The following is a 20,193-nucleotide window of genomic DNA, read 5'->3' as shown; positions in this document are numbered from 1 at the left end:
TTGCAAGAGTGTGAGATGAGTGCAATTGTGCGGTAGTTTGAGCATTCTTTGGCATTGCCTTTCTTTGGGATTGGAATAAAAACTGACCTTTTCCAGTCCTGTGGCCACTGCTGAGTCTTCCAAATTTGCTAGCATATTGAGTGCAGTACTTTCACAGAATCATCTTTTAGAATTTGAAATAGTTCAGCTGGAATTTCATCACCTCCACTAGCTTTGTTCATAGTGACGCTAAGCTCAACTAGACTTATGGCTGTGACTATATAAAAATAGTAATATCAAGCATCACAGTGAAATAAATTTCACATATGTGACTTTTCCACAAAGCTACAGTTAATTTTTAGGACATTTTCGAAAATAAAATACCTTACAGGTGCATGTGTGTTTGTTCATTCAGTCCTGTCTGACTCTTTGCAATCCCATGGACTGTAGCCTACCAGGTTCCTCTGCCCATGGCATTATCCCAGCAAGAATACTGGAATGGGCTGCCATTTCCTCCTCCAGGGGATCTTCCGGACCCAGGAATCAAACCGGCATCTCCTGCACTGCTGCATTGGCAGGAGGGTTTTTTACCACTGAGCCACCTGGGAAGCCTACTTAAAATACACCCATTATTAGCTACAAAGGCTATTTCATAAAAAATTAAATATAACTATTTATTAAATATAAATTAAATATAAATATATTTATTAAATATAAAAATTAAATATAAACTATTAGCCTATTCAATCAGAAAAGAGGATAGAAATTTGGAGGCTCCTATATTCTTCCCATAATGTGTCTTAGTGGGCCCAAAACAGCAGTCACCTGATAATCCACTTCACCATTCACACAGATCTTATCATTTGCATAGAACTTTCACTTAAATGTTGAGCCTCACCATAACACTGTCATAAATGTTATTCACATTTTACATATTGGAAATTGAAAGTCCAGAGAATTTTAGTTGCTTGTGTAGGTCACTCTTCACAGTACTCCAATTCCATAATTAACAAAAATAAATACATGAGAAAAAGTCATGTATTATTACTCTACACCTACATGTAATCATTTAGAAATAGTTTCAAGAACTGCAAATTATTCTGGGGCAAGGAGTAAGAAGTTTCTATTTATAACTTGGGGAGTAATATCTTATTGTTAACTTCAATTATACAAATTGATCTTCTACAACAGAGTAACAAACTGTCAAATATAAAACCATGACATATAATTACAGTTCCTGTAATAGTCCAACTTGGGTTTCTTTCATTTTCAAGCCAAATTTTTGCAGAAAGCAATAATATAAAGGTTTAATGACCTCTAGTGGACACATGTTTCTTCAACAGTGTGATTTCACTGCAAGCTGTGTATTTCTATAGTACCCACAAAAGTGCTTTCGAGTCTCTGAAATTAACATCATTCAGGCATTCAGCTGCAACTGTCCCTTTTATGCCCCACCTCTAAATAACAAGTAAGTTACAAAACAATCAGCTCAGTCGCTCAGTCATGTCTGACTCTCTGCGACCCCATGGACTGCAGCATGCCAGGCCTCCCTGTCCATCACCAACTCCCAGAGTTTAATCAAATTCATGTCCATTGAGTCAGTGATACAAAACAGTAATTTATGCTTTTTCAATAGAAAGCTTAAAGGTTTAACAAATGATGTTTAAAGCTTATTTTAATTTCAGGATGGGGGTGGTAAGGGGCTTAAAGGAGTAAGGTCATAAACAGATCCTAAAGATCTGATGACCTGCTTTATGTAACAGCAATCACTGCTTTTTGTGCAGAGTAAATACCCACACATTTTTATTAACATACAAATTGTAATGGCAATTATTTATCAAGACCACAACACTGTTCTATATTTATCACATATATCTTTTCCCATCATCACAAAACCTGTGGAAGATACTACCATCTTTATTTCACAGGTGAGAATTGGAACGGCAGAGAGGTTACAGAGCCAGTAAGCAAAGGAGAGGGGCCAGGATTTGTGATTTAAAGGCACCTTCGCTCTTAGTGCTATACTTCTTTCCTCGTTATCATTATGTAAAACATCTTTTTTAGATGATTCAACATCAGCTTAACTGTCTAAACTAGGACATACTAAAAAACTAGAAATAAGACGGAATGGCTATTTATTAAGCAAGTAGACATTCTGGGAAAACTGAAGCCCTAAATAAAGCTTCAAGAAGCCTTCAGACTTCCACGCGGTCCTGTGTATTCTGAGAGCACAACCAAGTCTACCTAGACGAGCTATGTGAATTCCCAGTCGTCTATTCACAGCAGACAATAAAGCGCATAGGGTTTAGTAGGCAGTGCATTGACCATGATGTTGGTCTGCAAGTGGGAAGAGGTTAAAGAAAAGTGAAGAAATGTAAGGACTCATAGTACACTGGTTAGAGGCTACTGGGAGTAGGTTGAAAGGCGTAACATCCTTCAGAAGGTGCTAAAGGCTTACTATGGAGAATAGTATGGAAGTTCCTTTAAAAAAATAAAGATAGAGCTACCCTAAGACCCTGCAATCCCACTCCTGGGTATATATCCAGAGAAAAACATGATCTGAAAGGATACATGCACCCCAGTGTTCACTGCGGCACTGTTTACAATAGCCAGGACCTGGAAGCAACTTAAATGTCCATCAACAGGAGAATGGATAAAGAAAATGTGGTACGTATATTACAATGGAATATTCAGTTCAGTTCAGTTCAGCCTCTCAGTCGTGTCCGACTCTTTGCAACCCCATGAATCGCGGCAAGCCAGGCCTCCCTGTCCATTACCAACTCCTGGAGTTTACTCAAACTCATGCCCATCCAGTCAGTGATGCCAACCAGCCATCTCATCCTCTGTATTAGCCATTAAAAAGAGGGAAAAGCTGCCATTTGCAGCAACATGGATAGACAGTGTTACACTGAGTGAAGTAAGTCAGAGAAGGAGAAATATCGTATGACATCCCTTATATGCAGAATCTAAAAAGAAATGATACAACTGAACTCACAAAACAGAAAAAGACTCAGGAACTTAGAGGATGAACTTACGGTTGCTAGAGGGAAGGATGGGGGAAGGAACAGTTAGGGAGTTTGGGACGGCCATGTACACACTGCTATATTTAAAATGGATAATCAACAAGGACCTACTGTTTAGCACATGGAACTCTGCTCAATGGTATGTGGCAGCCTGGATGGGAGGAGAGTTTGGGGGGAAATGGATACATGTATATGTATGACTGTACCATCCCTGTTCTCCTGAAATTATTACAACAGTTTGTTAATCAGTTATACCTCATAAAAATAAAAAGGTTTTCTTCAAAAAAAAAAGATACTTACAGCTTGTCTGTTGCTAACTCACTAATTTGCAACAGAGAAAGAGAAAGTAAATGTGGCAAAATGTTAACAATTAACTAATCTAAGTTAAGGCTACATAGGTGTTTTTGTACCAGCCTTTCAACTTTTCAACAGGCCTGAAATCTTTCAAAATAAAAAGTTGAGAGGAAAATAGTTAATATTTTTAAAGTGCTGGTACATTTTCGTTTGATACTAAAAGGATTATCATTAGGTTATGGAAAAAGCAGCAAACATGATAAAAGCAGTGTGACATGATAACTGAAGTATGATTTAATTTACAGCTATGCCACTGAAATTAAGAAGCTTCTATTAGTTATATCTACTTTTTCTCTTAAAATTGATTTAGATTAAGCACCACCAACTGGTAGCCAACACACAGGAAATCACTCAGTATCTTTTTTGAATTTGTGCTCTGAAGAGTACAGGTACCCTCCATCCCCTCAGAGTCCCCAGCACTCCCTACAATCTTCCACTTAGCCCACTCCCTCTTCTGCATACCTGGCCTCCGCAGGCATTTCAATTTGTAACTCATGATTTAAACGACACCGGAACTTTTTAGATGCTAATTCTCCACATATATCATGTACACCAGATGCTGCTAGTTGCTTAATCAGTATCTACTCATTTCTTCTTTAACACTAATTTTACTTAAATTTTGTTAAGGGTAACATTATACCCAGTTAAAAACATCCAAAAGCCGAGAATTCCTCATCGTTGTAGATGGCTCAGATACTTAGTTCAAGCGCCAAGCACAAATGAAAGAGTGTGTATTACCCATGTTTTCTAGTTTCTATATCTGACGCTTTGATATCTAAGGCTTTGCTGACTAGAGAAAGACTACTTCTAAAGAGGCAGTAAAAGACTTACCCGCAAGTGCAACCTTCATACGCAAATAAACCCACTCAAAGCCACACCCCAATCTTGGCTTTATCTGATTTTTACACTGTCCTAACCACCTGGCTAGCATCAGACAATGAGAGGTGGCCCTTATAGCCCAGAGTCCAATATAATTAAATTATGATACTCTGTTTCCCTGCCTTGCCCATTCATTTCCAAGAAAACCACAAGAAAGGCTTTCCTGCAGTTCCCCTAGCTCTCTGCCTTCTGCCCTCCTCCAATCCTGTGTGGTCCTGTGTGGCACAGTGGGCCCTTATTTCTCTCTGGAATTGTAAGTCTCTCTTCAACGACTACCATCTCCTGGTCCGTGGGCCTCACCATACCTAACAAAACTATATTTCAAAACCAAGTAGAGTGTCTAGGAAGACTTGTGTGTTCCTGGTAAAAAGGAACAAGCTCAACCGGCCTACACCTTTTTCCTTCTGCCTTTCTCCTTTTCTTCCTGCTCACATGTAAACACCTCGAAGTACAGCAGTGTCTTATGAGTACAGACAGGAAAGCCACATGCAAAGCTCGACCAAGAAGGAGCAGAGAGCAGCGGTTTCTTGAACAGCTGCACTAGCCCTGGACCGATTGCCCCTGAGATTCTGTTACAGAAGAAAAATGAACTTGATTACACTGCTGTTTGTCACATTTGTTACTTGTAGCCAAAGTAATTATGATTAACACACACTACTCTAACAACTGTTACATTGATACTGGACACTGACAATAAATTCCTTTATACTCAGCCAGGCAGAGAAGGAATATTAGAAAACAGAAAAGTTAACTAAAGTGAGCATTCAAGTACAGGAACATTTTATTATTAAAAGAACAGCATAGCATACAGCAGAAGCTTAGAAAAGAAATTCTGAATACACCGGCTAAAGAATTACACTGAAATCACTCCTATCCTTTGTTAGCAACAGCCAGAATGATGGTAATTTTTCTTCAGATACTATAGAAAAACCCTTTTGCTTAAATTCTTCATGCTGTGTCTTGAATGGGGACAGGGCTCTCTGTTTTTGTTAACACTTTTGTATTTTACAGTGTGGATCCCTTATCTTTGATTTTTTAGTTTTGAATTGTGTATTTCATGTATTATGATGAAGTTTTCTCCGTTTTTAAGACATGGTGTTTGTGGAGGAAAAAAAGACATGAAAGCTTAAAAGAATCATTTGTGATTTCTTTGCCAAATATTTATTTTTGGCATTTACTGAAGTCAAACAAAATGAAGAGTTCCTTATGCTACCAGCAGAAACGTTTAAGTGTTTTGAACCAAGGTCTCTGACCTATTTGTTTGTTCCTAAAATTCTAAAAATAAAAACAAACCTGAATAAAGCAAAAGTAGAAGTAGAAAAGCTACTGGACCTTTCATTTCGTCCATATATAATATTTACTGACATGTTACAGTCCAGGGGTCACAAAGAGTCAGACACAACTGAACAACAACAGTATTTACTGAAAAATCAACATCATTTAATTTTTCTGGCAATGTTTCCTAGAGAAATTTCTGAATATCATAGACAGGAATAATATATCTCATGAATTCAATGTTACCATTTAGCCTGGTTCCTATAAACGGAAGAACAGAGAAGGGGCAAAATTAGTTTTTTTCAGAATAAACTACATAGCAAATCAAGGACTGAGATAATAAAAATTTTCTTGTACAATGCTTTAAAATTTACAGTACTTTCACATAAGATTACCTGGTTTGTTCTATCAACAACAGACAGATTCAAACTATCATGGTAGAAAACTACAGGAAATCATCTGCTTTGAGATTTGAGCCTCTATATGAGAAAACTGGAGAAGGAAATGGCAACCCACTCCAGTACTCTTGCCTGGAAAATCCCAGGGACGGAGGTGCCTCGTAGGCTATAGTCTACGGGGTCGCAAAAGGTCGGACACGACTGAGCGACTTCACTTTCACTTCCACTTTATGAGAAAATACATAAACCTAAAGAAGCATGGGACCTAGTTAGGCATAATCGGCATAAAATTCTTTCCCCAAATTTATATTGTGTAGCAAGTAAGTAAAGTGTAAAATTAAGAGCCAAATTGAAGACAGACTGGTTACTATAAACCAGTCGACACACCATAAACTCTTATCTAGAGTGCTTCCCACTATCAGGTCCAACACACACTCCAGCGCTCACACATCCACACCAAGCCTGCCATATTAGATGATAAATGGACCTTATTTTGCAACAGAGCAAAAGCTAGTTGATAGAAGACGTTTAGTATCATCGTACATGCTGCATCAGAGTCCAGCTTCTGATGCTAAGAAAGGACAAGTTTGAGAAAATGGACTTGACTTTAGTCAGAGGCAGACTCCAGTTTATCAATTATCTCTCTTTAAAAAGGTTATTACTACCAGCCCAGGTTGGGTACATGAGACAAGTGCTAGGGCCTGGTGCACTGGGAAGACCCAGAGGGATCGGGTGGAGAGGGAGGTGGGAGGGGGGACTGGGATGGGGAATACATGTAAATCCATGGCTAATTCATATCAATGTATAACAAAAACTACTGTAATGATGTAAAGTAATTAGCCTCCAACTAATAAAAAAAAATAAAATAAAATTTAAAAAAAAAAGGTTATTACTATATTGCATGTGACCTTTGAAACCTGTCAACATACTTTCTCCTATGACTAATGGTATAAATTAGAGTGAGTTTATCAGGCTACCTCACAAACACCTGCGTAATCCACAATAGTAATGAAATATGGATCATTTAGACCTTTAAAAGTAAAATCCAATACTTTCTGAGCTCCTAATTCAAGGTTGCTGAATTGTTAGCCAATATAATGGAATTGTGCTGACTTGCTGCTGTTGCAATGTCAACTTACTCAACCTGTTTGGCTTGCAATTCCGCTTACACAGTGAATGCTATTCAAATTTGAGAACATCATCCTCATCTTTAATATGTTACGATAGAGGCAACATAGTGAATAAAAACATAAACACAGCTTAGGAAGATAAAACAGGGTCTAAATCTCCACTTGGGACTTTGGTAAAACATCTGTTAAAGACTATTCTGTGCAAGGCATTCTACTTAGCGTGTCTAGAAGTGGTTTTCAAATCTGGTTTCTCAACAGGATCATCTTCAGAGCTTTTAAAAATACAGATACCCAGAGACTATCTACAGAATCAAATAACCAGAGAAAAGAGTTTGGACAGAGGTCTGGAGGCAAGTGAGAAGGCAGCGTATTTACATCCAATAGTCCACAGGGGATGATAATTTAAAGACACTGACTTAGAAATAAACACATGTGAAAAGCAATTCACTGCACACCCATTAGAACAGCCAAAATCCAAACCACTAACAACACCAAATGCTGGTGAGGATGATGAATGACAGAAGCTCTCGTCCACTGATGGTGGGAATGATTGGTGCAGCCACTTTGGAAGACAGTTGGCAGTTTCTTGCCACACTAAACACGCTCTCACCACACCAGCCAGCAGCTGTGCTCCTCATCATCATTTTTCCAAAAGGACTGGAAACTTGTGTTCACACACAAACCTGCAATGGATGTTTATAACAGCCAAAATGTGGGAGTGACCTAGATATCCTTTGGTGGGCAAATGGATAAACTCTGAAACATCCAGACTGTGAAACATATCACTCATCATTCAAAAACAATGAAAATACATGAAAAGAAACCAATCTGAAAAAAAGTCTACATATACATACTGTATGATGTCAATGATATTATTTTCTGCAACAGGTAAAACTATGCAAATGGTTAAAGTTCAGTAGTTGCTAGGTGTTGGGAGGGAAGGAAAGATGGACAGAACATTAAGAATTTTTAGGGCAGTATTCTCTAATACTACAGTGGTAGATACATGTCATTACATATTAGTCAAAATCTATGGAATGTACACCAAGAGTGAACTCTAGTGTAAACTGTGGATTTTGGGTGATAATGACAGGCCAAAACAGGTTCATCAAATGCACCACCATGGTAGGGGATGCTGATAGAGGGGAAGATGGTACATGCGTGGGGGCAGAGGGTATCTGGGAACTATTTTCTGCTCAGTTCTGCTGTGAACTTAATAAAGACTATTTTTAAAAATAAAGACCCAGAGGAATCGGGTGGAGAGGGAGGTGGGAGGGGGGATCGGGATGGGGAATATATGTAAATCCATGGCTGATTCATGTCAATGTATGACAAAAACCACTATAATACTGTAAAGTAATTAGCCTCCAACTAATAAAAATAAATGGCAAAAAAAGAAAACTAGTGCATACTGTTAAATGTAAAAGTTAAACAGAATCACTGCTTTAATGTGATCATCCCACAAGTCTACTCACCCTTACCCAATTATTCAATATGCCATACACTTTCCAAACTCAGAGCCTTAAGTCATACATTCATTTAGCCTGAAGGGCCCTTCCCTTCCTACCACTCACTCTCCACCTACCAAAACTCTAGCTGTTCTATCACTTCAAAGTCAGCTCAACACGTCACTGATTTCACAAAGTCTTCTCTGACCTCCTCATCTAAGTTGTGGGTTCCTTCCTACACCTTTCTGTAGGTGTAGGAGTCTTCTGTTTGGCTTAAGGTACTGAAAAAGCTTTTAATGTGACCTCTTAAAAATCAGAGGTTATAGTGCAAGTTTGATGCATAAAGCAGGGCACTCAAAGTTGGTGCTCCAGGACAACCCAGAGGGATGGGATGGGGAGGAAGGAGGGAGGGCAAAGTCGGTGCTCCAGGACAACCCAGAGGGATGGGATGGGGAGGAAGGAGGGAGGGGCTTCAGGATGGGGGACACATGTGCTCCTGTGGCTGGTTCATGCTGCTGTATGGCAGAAACAACCAAAATAGTGCAAAATAATTAGCCTCCGATTTAATTTTTTTTTAAATCAGAGGTTATATCTAAAAATCTAGATTTCTTACTACCTTTGAGAAAAACAATGTTACCAGGTCCCAACAGTTACTCCATTACCAGGCAGCACAAGCTGCATTACAGATCCCTCTCCTGGTGGCTCCCCAAGCCCACAGCAGTGTCATTCATGATACCGCTGTCATCTATCACATCTCCATGTCACTCTCCTTATGCTCTTCCACTTCACTCACTTGAAGGGTCTGTCTAGCTCCCCTTTCTAGTTACTTGCTTCTGCATCTCTCATACCCACTAACTATAAGTCTCCTGAAAGCAAGGACTTATTTCTCCTTCATTCTTCCCATCTAACTAGATTCATGAACTATTTCCTGAGTTTGCTAATTAGTCAACAAAATAGGAAAAATGTAAACAATCCATCATGGATGTTGCTCCTTAAGCTTTAGCAGTTGGCAGCGCTGCCTCTTTAAAATATTTATATCCACTTCAAAACTCCATGCTGTCCTTTTTACACCTAAGTTGCAAGTAGGCTCTTAACGAGGTTTGGAAGAGTGGATTTGAGAAACAGAAATCATGTGTTGAAGGCCTACTATGTGCCAGGAATTATACTAGGCTCAGTAACTGAGGGAGGGGCAAAACTCCCCCGCAGCTAGGAGTGCTTGGCACATCCCCACGGACAAATCTTGCTGGACCAAGTAGAACTAGCATTCCAAGACAGTGAGTGAGTTTTGGCAACAAGGAAGAACGGTGCAGGGGCTCCCCAGATGGCACCAGTGGCAAAGAACCACCGGTCAATGCAGGAGCCATGAGAGGCTGGGGTTCGATCCCTGGGTCAGGAAGATCCCCTGGAGGAATGCATGATAACCCACTCCAGTATTCTTGCTTGGAGAATCCCACAGACAGAGGAGTCTGGCGGGCTACAGTCCAGAGGGTCACACAGAGTCACACACAACTGAAGTGACTTAGCACACACACACAGTAACAGCGCAGAGTTGCCAGGCTTGGGAGTGGTTACTTTGTATTAATATAAACTTTGTGGAACACACAACAGGAGTTAACTGATGCCTAGGGAAGAGTCTGCACTAGAGGCCAGGACTATCCCCACCCCTCACTGGGCGCCCCTTCCCTTTTTAATTAGAACAATAGATTCAATTACATCTGCCTTCAGGAAATCTCACTAGATACCTGGTGCTATCCTATTTCCCTGGAAGAAAACAGATCATTAAGGAATGTGCCCTATAATCCCTGCTTTCGAATAAGGACAATGTGAAACCGGAAAGAGTAGTTTTCATTAAGAGTATAATCAGATTTAATTAAAGAAAAACCATAAAGCAAATAATTTGGTTTAATGGTATTCTGCTGAGATGCTGTAAAATCTTTAATTTTTTATTTAAGATAGTTGTAGGTTCATGGTGATATTATTACAAAAAGAATTCTTGTACTGCTCATCATTCCCCCCAGCAGTAACATCTTGCAAACCTATAGTACAGCAGCACAACCAGATATTGACATTGACACAGTGAAGATACAAAACAAATTCCTCATTACTGTTTTACAGGCATACCTGATTCCCTTCTTGCTCCCCTCACCTCTTCAGTAAGCTCTGGCAACCATATTAGTTCCCATTTTTATAATTTGTCATTTCAATAACATCATGTAAGTGAAACCATACAATATGTGACCTTTGGAGTTGGCTGTTTTCATCCAGGATAATTCCCTAGAGATTCATCCTGCTGCAAAACCTTTTGTTTGGTGATCAGGAACCAGAATTACAACTTAGTAAAGAAAAGACCTTGGGTTCCCTGAGGATTCACTCTAAAGCAAAGGGCACAAGAAAATGAAATTTCACTGTGTTCTGTTATCTACAAGAGTTCTAAGCTTTCCCCCACTGTAAAAACATGAAGACATTCCCACTGCCAAATTATTTTACCACAAAGAATGCTTAACACATTGGAATTATAAACGTAAGGTTGTGGCCATGAAGGTTTGTGAAATTTGTTTCCAAAAGACATGACTAATTAAGAGAGGTAAAAAAAAAATCATCCTGATTATTATTATTCACTTCTGATAGATATGAATTAAAATAAACTCCCTGAGTTTTCTGACTTAGAACTATGTCTGTGCTCTCTCACACACCATGAAAAAAAAAAAAAAAAAAAAAACCCTCACTGAAATTGCTGTTGTTTGAAACTGCAGCCCTCATGTGGAGTTTTAAAACACTGTAGAGAAGAAACACCTGTCAGCTCCAAATTTTTGAAAACCACATGGTGATTTGTTTGTTCTTCAAGGTTTTTCTTCAACACATCTAGTATCATTCACTTCTAATACCCACCAAATTTGGAAACAGAATCTCACCATCAATGACTATTCAAAAAGGAAAAACTAAATCCTGACCAGGTAACTGACTTCCTATTCCTTACCATTTTTAAAAACAGAAACCAAATAAGCTTGTCTCACATTAGCAAACCTATTAGCAAAGATCAAGCTACAAATAATGAAGGGTCTGTGACCTGGTGCCAAATTTATAAAACAGAGGCCTAAAATTCACCCATCATTTAACCCAATCCATAGTACTCTACATTAATTATACGATTTGTTGAGTAAATTAAAACTCATTAGTAACCAGACATAAGATTTCTAGATGAAGCAGATACTCTATTTCTAATTGAGATAAAATGAGAGAGAGAAGTAGGGAGAGAGAGAAGTAGGGAGCTAGAGAAAGAGGAATAGACCGGGAGGGAGGAGAGGAAAGGAGGGAAGGGAATAAGAAAGGAAGGAAAACAGAGGGAGAAAACCTCCCAAGCAGTTATTCCAAAGGTTTGTATATAATAGACTATGGAGAAAAGTAATACACATTTAAGTGGAAAAAAAAAACAGCAAGTGAATTTGAAGTTTCTCAATAATCCCACTACATATACATATACTCACACTCCTCTAAAACTAATTTCCCCATCACCGCCTTGAACCACCTTTCCTTTTTCTGCCTGGAAAGGGGTCCTAAGCCTAATACCAATGGTTCCATTTAGACACTGGCGGTTAATCAGGGTAAGTGACCAGACTCCTTACTTCCAGGTATAGGCTCACTGATACAGCTTTGTTCAGACAGTCCAAGAGAAAACTGGAGGGCAAGTATCCATTTTATCTCTGTGTGCACCCGCAGTGCTAGGGTCTGCAGATGCGCAGCATAAAGTGGCCAGTAAACAAGATACGTTGCATGTCGAGAAAACAATATATATGTATTTAGTGAGAGATCGACAAATTTCCAGAACGTTACAGGCAAGTTTTCTAACTCCTAAACACCCTAGAGGAAGAATACATAACCCAGTTGCACTCTGTTACCCAAAATCTTGTGTGTGTCCCTTAAATAACTCGCTCAATTTTCTCATCTGAACAATGAAGATAAGAGCACCCAACTCAAAAAGTTTGGAAAGGTTTAAAGAAGCTGGTACAGGTAGTCTTTAGATCAATGCCTGGAATTCTACACACTACATAAAGGTGAGTCACTGACGTTACTGAAAAAGATTATTACAATAAAAGTAACGCCCAGACAGTACCACCAGAGGGGCCAAAGCTTAAAAGAAATTATTCTAGAAAAACTAAGATCAGAGGTTGGCAGACTTTTGCTGTTAAGGGCCAGAAATTACTATAAATATCGTGGCTTATCAAGCTAACAGGCAATATTCCCAACCCTTAGAGAAATTCTTCTCCCTTAAAGGCTAATATGGGTTTTTTTGTTTACATTTTTAAATCTGAGAAGCATTCTTAGTATGTGGGTCCCAACAATTGCTGGCTGGATTTGGAGCCAGGGACGTAGTCTGCCGACCTCCGGGTAAAACACTAACGACGATAATCCAGGTCAGTGCTTTTTAAAGGCAGCAGAAGGAAACGTCTGCGAGTTAGTTCAAGTTGACTGAAAAACGTGCTGCCTTCAAACTTCTAAAATCCAGAAAGGCCTGCCCGGAGCGGTAGGGAACCCGGGCAGGACCCAGAGTAAGGCCTCAGGAGCCCGCCGGGACCTCGCGGTTCTCCGGGGCCGCCGAACCCCCGCCACACTTACTCCCAGCAGCGGCCCGCGGCCGATGACCGTCTCCCCGGGCGCCAGGGCCACCCGGGGGCCGCCGTCCTGCGGCTGCAGCTCGAAGCCCCCGGACATGGCGGCGAGGATTAAATAGACCCCTTCGCAAGGGGCGAGACCCTGCAACCGTTTCCGCCTTCCAACGACAGGCCCAAGGCCCAAGCAGGCCCCAAGAAACACAGGAGGAGGTAGAGCAAAGACTGCCCTCGAGTGTGCCCCGGCTCCGCGGAGCTGGGGCCCCACCGAGGGGGACCGAACCCCGCCCCTCCACTCCGGCCAGTGACGTACTCAGGGAATCCCCTTTCACACCGCCTCCAATCGGTCTTTTAAAAGCCCCGGTTACCCAACCCCCACTCCCCCCCAGCCCTTCTCACCGCCCACCCGGCTCGGAGGACGCCGGTCTTTGTAGTCCATGACGCCTTCCCTTCTCCTCCACTGTCGATCTCAGGCGCCCCTGGAAAACTACCAATCCCAAGAGGCAACGCGCGCCCCTCTCCGCGCCTGTGCGAAATCTGAGTCAGCAAGGCGGGGCTAGAGTGGGTGGGAAGAAAGGGACTGAGGGAAGGATTCGAATTCTGGACAATTTAAATCGCGGATCGAGAGGTAGCAGCTTTCCAGTAGGTAGGAGGGGGTCTTCCCTTTGCGCTGACATCTGGCAGGCGTAATCCGGGGTGCGGCCCTGGCCCTCGCACAGCCTCTGCTCGGCCTACCGGAGCTGCGGTGACAGTCGGTGCTGACAGTTGTTATTGTTTACCTGTCAATGCCCAGGTATTCTTTGGACTCAGACAGCTGCTGTCGGCGCCGGGCATGCCAGGAGGGTGGTTCAGATGGGACGTGGGGTCATTCACTCCGGCCTGCAGTGTCTGCCTGGGGTGGAGGCTCCCCGAAAGCCGGGCGTCTGCCCTGCTTTACGATTCCTCCCTCCGTGTGGCACCTGAAAGAGGGGTGATCTGTCACCTAATTAGAGAGGTAATTTAGCAAAGTTTGGTTTAGAAAGAAGAGGATAGGTTTCTAGACATCCAGGCAAAATGGGACTCAGAAGAAGAAAAATGCCTAGTGGGGTTTAGGCACCCCCATCTGTTAAATTGAAATGCTTTCGTCTGCCTCGTGTGGAATAATTGTAACGGGAGGACGTATTTATCTCCAGGGAGATCTTAGGAGAAACAACAAATGTGCGTTTAAATGCACAGTAACTTTCTCCTAGTATGAGATTCTTTTCAAGAATAGAGTAGTTTGGCTTTAGTTTATATTGATGAGGGCTAGAGGGTGGAAGAGCAAAAACTTGACTTATGAACTTATTTTTTGCAGTTTGCTTTCTTACTTCCCCAAACTCTCAAGAGGAAATCCTCTGTTGAAGTCAGACATTAAAATTCTGACCACTGTAGCCAACTTGGATCATAACCAAATGAACGGGAGCATCTGTGGTATTGACAGGTATAGAAACATATAGGTGAGTAGCACATCTAGATCATTGGAAAAGACCCTGATGCTGGGAGGGATTGGGGGCAGGAGGAGAAGGGGACGACAGAGGATGAGATGGCTGGATGGCATCACCGACTCGATGGACATGAGTTTGAGTATACTCCGGGAGTTGGTGATGGACAGGGCGGCCTGGAGTGCTGCAATTCATGGGGTCTCAAGGAGTCGGACACGACTGAGCAACTGAACTGAACTGAACTGAACTGAGCACATCTAGAAAGGGGAATATGTCATTAGCTAAGATAAATGAAGTATTAGCTATATCTGAAACCTCTCCTGCACCAACACCCCTCACTATAAAAGGCAGTACAAACTGGAATAAACTGATTTTAAGTAAATATGAACTGTCTTTATATGCCAAAATACCGCCATACTTTCAACTGATATCAGGAGCCTAAACCATGCACCTTAGGCAAATTAGCTCAGACTGGACTTTCAATCTTTAGTCATGTGCTTTACCTAGATGCGTTACAAATATTGTTTATAGTTGTTAGTCACTGTCGTTTGATGGCCTTAATGACTAGTTATCTTAGTCTGTAATTAACTATCCATGTGGAATAGCCTCAAGAAGCTATTTCTAAAACACAACTCTTATAACTAATTGAATATCTGAGATTTTGTCAGTATAGCCCAGACCTCAACCTCTTATCAATTTCAGACAGCATCTGTGTCAAATGTGAGTATTTACCTATTAAGTGCAAGTAGATAAATAATTCTTATATAAACTACTGAAAATTCATTAGGTTTGTCATTAAGTCACAAGTTATAAGTGAAAAACTTAAAGACAAGGCATTTGTTCCCACAGACTAATATTCAATGAGTTGAGTAGAACTGAAACATATACATTTTCAAAAGTTTTTTCAATCAATACTTGGAATAGAATGTGTTCTCACCATAGTTGTTTCTACTACTAAAAATAAATTATAGACTGAATGTGAAGAATCACATCTCTTTTTCAGATAATTTTCTTTGGGAGTAGAAAAACAAATGTTTAGAAAGAAACCCATTTACCAAAAATATCTAAAAAGAAGAAAAGGAGTAGCATGTGTTGCATGTCTCCTGTGTTCAGTTCAGACGTAGAGCTAGATTCTTCACTCATCATCTCTGGTCATCCTTGTAAGAAGACACACCAGATTAGCATCACTGGCTCCATCTGACAGACTGAAGAGCTCAAGTCAAGAAAGTTAAAGTTCATTAAATCTAACCATGAAAGTATCTGGCTCAAAGGGACGTCTACAGTCTGATCTAAAGGCAGTGAATATTTTTAGCCTTTGCCTTTCAGGTTATATATGAGGATAATTCACTAAAATACCAAGCTATGAAGAAAAACTCCAAGAGAAACCACGCTTCAAGAATTTCTGACATAGAATTGAACTCTGTGGATGCTGAAAAGGAAAAAAAAGAGTGTCAAAATAATTTTGTTGAACTGCTGCCTCCAGAAGTTACTTTTAAAATTTTCAGTCAGCTAGACATCCGGAGCTTGTGCAGGGCTTCGGTGACATGCAGGAGCTGGAATCATGCAATAAGACACAGCGACTCCTTGTGGAAACCTCACTGCCTGACTGTAAGAGCTGTCTGTCAAAGAGAGATAGATGACGATCTAGAGAGTGGTTATCCCTGGAGGGTAAGTTTAACCTTTGCGATCTGAAGCCCTCTTGACAATATGGTGGTCTGTTTGAGCCACGCTCTACCTTCTGGCTTGAAGGAGGGAGGATTTCATATACAGAATGACACACAGAGTGGGTTGACTTTGGGAGTTAAAGTCAAATTATATTCTTTTCCTGCAAAAAGGATATCTCCCATCTATCCTTTTGAATTTGGGGGGCATTTACCTCATAAACCACAATGGCTACTTCATTTTACTCCACCTATCCAAAAACCCCAGCAAACTGTGTAACTCACACTGTTCTGTACGTACACACACACACACATTTATTAATAGATGTGTGTATCAATGCAAATATTTAATCTTTTCAGCCTTTCAGTCAGCTTCTCTAGCTTCAAACAAACTCATTCACCAACCCCTGACTACCTTCTTTAACAGTGGTGGTAGTTAGTAGTAGTAATAGTGTTAGTCGCTCAGTCATGTCTGACTCTTTACCATGGACTGTAGCCAGCCAGGCTCCTCTCTCCATGGAATTCTCCAGGCAAGAATCCTGGAGTGGATTGCCATTAACAATGGTGGTTTACTTCTTTCAGGTCATACTACTGAGGAATTACCAGAAGAGTAAAGTGAAACATGAGTGGCTAACTGGCAGATACAGCAACATATGTTCTCCTGTCAGCCTACCAGAAAAAATCATGTACCCAATGGATGCAGACACTTGGGGGGAAATTCTAGAAGCAGAATTGGAAAGATAAGCAGAAAACTCTCCTAACTTTGAGAGTTTAAAACCAAAATGACTCTTAGATTATAAAAAGTATGTCTTTAACCGTCCATTTTTTTGTTTGCATTTTTATTATTTAACATTTAAAAGAAAACTAAATAGAAAATATAAAAAATAAAACTTTGTTTTCATTTTGCACTTCAGGTAAAATAATGTCTTACCTAAATGTTTCTGGTTTTACTGTAATGTGGAAAAATCATGAAATGTTATTTATATAAAAATCCTATACTGATAGGGTGATTTCAAAATGTATTATTTCATGTATTTGTGTTGGTCTGTTGTAGTACTTCAGTATTTTAATGATTAAAGAGTTTTATTAGTGTTCTCTGCTTAATGATAATTTGAAAATTCAAGAAACAATGTGAAGGAACTGATTTAGAGATTTATTAATTAGTAGACATAGTTAGGCTCATGGGAAAAATCCCTAAATGAAATTAATAGCAATATGTTTAAGTGTATAATAAATGTATATTTTAATAACTTAAAATTTTCCATTTCAGTGGAATCAGATTGAATTGTCAAACACTGAAAATATTTTATGTTAAACATGTGGTTTAATTTTAAATGAGTCCAACAAGAGAACTAAAATTTGTGAGATTAAGTTCCTCATTACTTGCCTACAAACCTTGAAATACTCTCAGGGGCTGAAATGTATGGAAAGTGCCATCAGAACCTCCACACTGTTTTTCTTGGTAAAACTTATCTTCTTTCTGACATCTTGTAGCACCATCTAGTGTACTTCTTGTAGATAACCAAGAAAAAGGACCAGCTCCTTTTTGTTTTTCCACATTTAAAAGAAAAGAAAATATTATTAACAAGAAACCTATATACTTGACTGTTAGAGTTTATAGCTTCATAGGAACCTTTAACTTTTGTTCTCTTTTACTTAAAAGTAGATGATATATTCGTGGTACCAGATTATTCAGTCTGAAACTGTGATCAGCACCATAGGTAACGTGACTACAAAACATTTTAGTTAGTATGGGATTTTCTTCTTAAATTATGCTCTATCGCATGAAAAGTAAGAGTCCAGGAACTCAATATTTAACAAGTCAACAAATATGAGGAATATGTCCTGCTATATACAGATTCCCTTTGTTGAATCAAGTAGGTGATGATTGGTTCAGTTCAGTTCAGTTCAGTCACTCAGTCGTGTCCGACTCTCTGCGACCCCATGGACTGCAGCACGCTAAGGTTATCTCCTACTATCTTCTTGGGGGTAGAAGGGACCTTGAAGATCAGACAGTCCAGTCTCTAGGATTATTCGGTAATCCCCACTATAGGAATGTTCTTTCCACTCACCATTAATTCTCTTCTTCGTAAATTCTTTTGTACAGTGTATCATCTTAACCTGGAAACCACTCCTACCTTCTACCATTCTGCATTAAGTGACCCTTTTAAGGTTCCGTAGTTCTTTGTACATACCATTCTCAAAGCTGTCATACTACATTAAATTGTCTGTTTGATTTGTGTATCTCCCCCATTAGATTGTGAGCCGCTTAATGGCAGGGACCATTTATTTATTTTTGTGTTCCCAAACCTGAAACATAGTAGATATTTCATAGAGTTGTTAAATTATTTTTATATTATTTATTTTAATCCTACCCAGAATGTAAAATAAAAATAACATATTTTAGTAGATAATATTGTACTGAAATGCAATGTACAAACCCATAAGATATATGGGATGCTTAATATTAATGCTAGTGTATGAAGAATTATTCTTGTTTTCTTAAAAGCTATAAGAGAAAAATAGGAAAGAAGAAATATTTTTTGAATAAACACTTGAAAATGTACTTTACCCAAAAGTGTCATTCATTTTTAAATATGGATCATCCCAATCAGTTTTAAATATTGTTAAATGAGTAATCTTTGGGTTTTGTCTTATACCATTTTTATACCATTAAAATAATTCTTTGTATAATAAGTTATTACTGTGATTACAGTCTACACTGAAAGGAAAGTTTTGGAACTTAATGATAAGTTTATGGAATGGGTTTAGAATGAGTTGTACATTTATCAGATCAAGTCATTAGCATCTGAGAATGTGTGTGGGTGGACTCAAATGAAAAAGAGTGCTTTAACTCAGAGATAAAATAACATGTTATATATACATAATCTGTAAAGAGGCAAGTTTATTAGGGAAGAGTATTAAGGAATTTCCAGTGTTGCTTAATGTTTGATCAGTTCAAGATCTAGTTTTTTGTAGTTGCTTTTAGCAACCTTTTTTCAGTTGCTTCTAGTTTATAACTCAGTCTTCAGTTCAGTTCAGTTCAGTCACTCAGTCATGTCCAACTCTTTGCAACCCCACAGACTGCAGCAACAGACATCACCAACTCCCAGAGTTTACTCAAACTCATGTCCATTGGGTCAGTGATGCTATCCAACCATGCAATCATTGTCCCTTCTCCTCCCAGCATCAGGGTCTTTTCAAATGAGTCAGTTCTTCGCCATCACGTGGGGAAAATTTTGGAGTTTCAGCTTCAGCATCAGTCCTTCCAATGAATATTCAGGACTGATTTCCTCTAGGATGGACTGGCTGGATCTTGTTGCTGTCCAACGGACTTTCAAGAGTCTTCTCCAACACCACAGTTCAAAAGAATCAATTTTTTGGTGCTCAGTTTTCTTTATAGTCCAACTCTCACATCCATACATGACTACTGGAAAAACCATCTCTTTGACTAGACGGACGTTTGTTGGCAAAGTAATGTCTCTGCTTTTTAATATGCTGTCTAGGTTGGTCATACCTTTTCTTCCAAGGAACAACCATCCTTTAATTTCATGGCTGCAGTCATGAAATCATCTACAGTGATTTTGGAGCCCAAAAAATATAAAGTCGGTCGCTGTTTCCATTGCTTCCCCATCTCTTTGCCATGAAGTGGTGGGACCAGATGCCATGATCTTAGTTTTCTGAATGTTGAGCTTTAAGCCAAACTTTTCACTCTCCTCTTTCACTTTCATCAAGAGGCTCTTTAGTTCTTCTTCACTTTCTGCCATAAGGGTGGTGTCATCTGCATATCTTAAGTTATTGATATTTCTCCTGGCAATCTTGATTCCAGCTTGTGCTTCTTCCAGCCCAGCATTTCCTCATGATGTACTCTGCATATAAGTTAAATAATCAGGGTGACAATATACAGCCTTGACGTACTCCTTTCCCTATTTGGAACCAGTCTGTTGTTCCATGTCCAGTTCTAACAGTTGCTTCATGA

General features: G+C 39.7%; 2 protein-coding genes across 9 annotated transcripts in view; one reads left to right on the top strand and one right to left on the bottom strand.

Annotated features, from left to right (window-relative positions):
* APLF (aprataxin and PNKP like factor) overlaps positions 1 to 13,461 on the bottom strand; it is a 104,881-nt gene extending 91,420 nt beyond the window's left edge. Inside the window, exon 1 of one of the 4 annotated variants that reach the window (XM_070480389.1) lies at positions 13,407 to 13,461. Coding sequence is in view for 1 of the 4 variants with exons in the window: in XM_020878583.2 (XP_020734242.2) it covers positions 13,101 to 13,196 (96 nt within the window). In the remaining 3 variants the exon portion in view is untranslated. The other 3 variants (XM_020878587.2, XM_020878583.2, XM_070480381.1) reach the window with 3 other exon arrangements.
* Positions 13,462 to 13,614: 153 nt separating this feature from the next.
* On the top strand, positions 13,615 to 18,780 carry FBXO48 (F-box protein 48). 5 transcript variants are annotated; one of them, XM_070480417.1, is made up of 5 exons: positions 13,616 to 13,739; positions 13,887 to 14,087; positions 14,427 to 14,568; positions 15,557 to 16,221; positions 16,797 to 18,780. In XM_070480417.1, exons 4-5 carry the CDS (start codon positions 15,916 to 15,918, stop codon positions 16,956 to 16,958), a joined length of 468 nt encoding a protein of 155 aa, XP_070336518.1. In that variant the 5' UTR covers positions 13,616 to 13,739; positions 13,887 to 14,087; positions 14,427 to 14,568; positions 15,557 to 15,915; the 3' UTR covers positions 16,959 to 18,780. The 5 variants fall into 5 exon arrangements, with proteins under 5 accessions (XP_070336506.1, XP_070336518.1, XP_070336511.1 ...); XM_070480405.1 differs by lacking the exon at positions 13,887 to 14,087 and having other exon boundaries at positions 13,615 to 13,886; positions 15,866 to 16,221; XM_070480410.1 differs by lacking the exon at positions 13,887 to 14,087.
* The last annotated feature ends 1,413 nt before the right edge of the window (positions 18,781 to 20,193 follow it).

This window comes from Odocoileus virginianus, chromosome 2 (assembly GCF_023699985.2).
Source record: "Odocoileus virginianus isolate 20LAN1187 ecotype Illinois chromosome 2, Ovbor_1.2, whole genome shotgun sequence".
Taxonomy (NCBI): Eukaryota; Metazoa; Chordata; class Mammalia; order Artiodactyla; family Cervidae; genus Odocoileus; species Odocoileus virginianus.
This window is presented reverse-complemented; position numbering and strand designations above follow the sequence as displayed.

Coding starts and splice junctions, on each gene's coding strand:
- FBXO48 (XM_070480405.1), top strand. CDS start 15,916: ATGAAGAAAAACTCCAAGAGAAACCACGCTTCAAGAATTTCTGACATA. Junction 16,222..16,796: donor AGAGTGGTTATCCCTGGAGG/GTAAGTTTAACC, acceptor TACTTCTTTCAG/GTCATACTACTGAGGAATTA.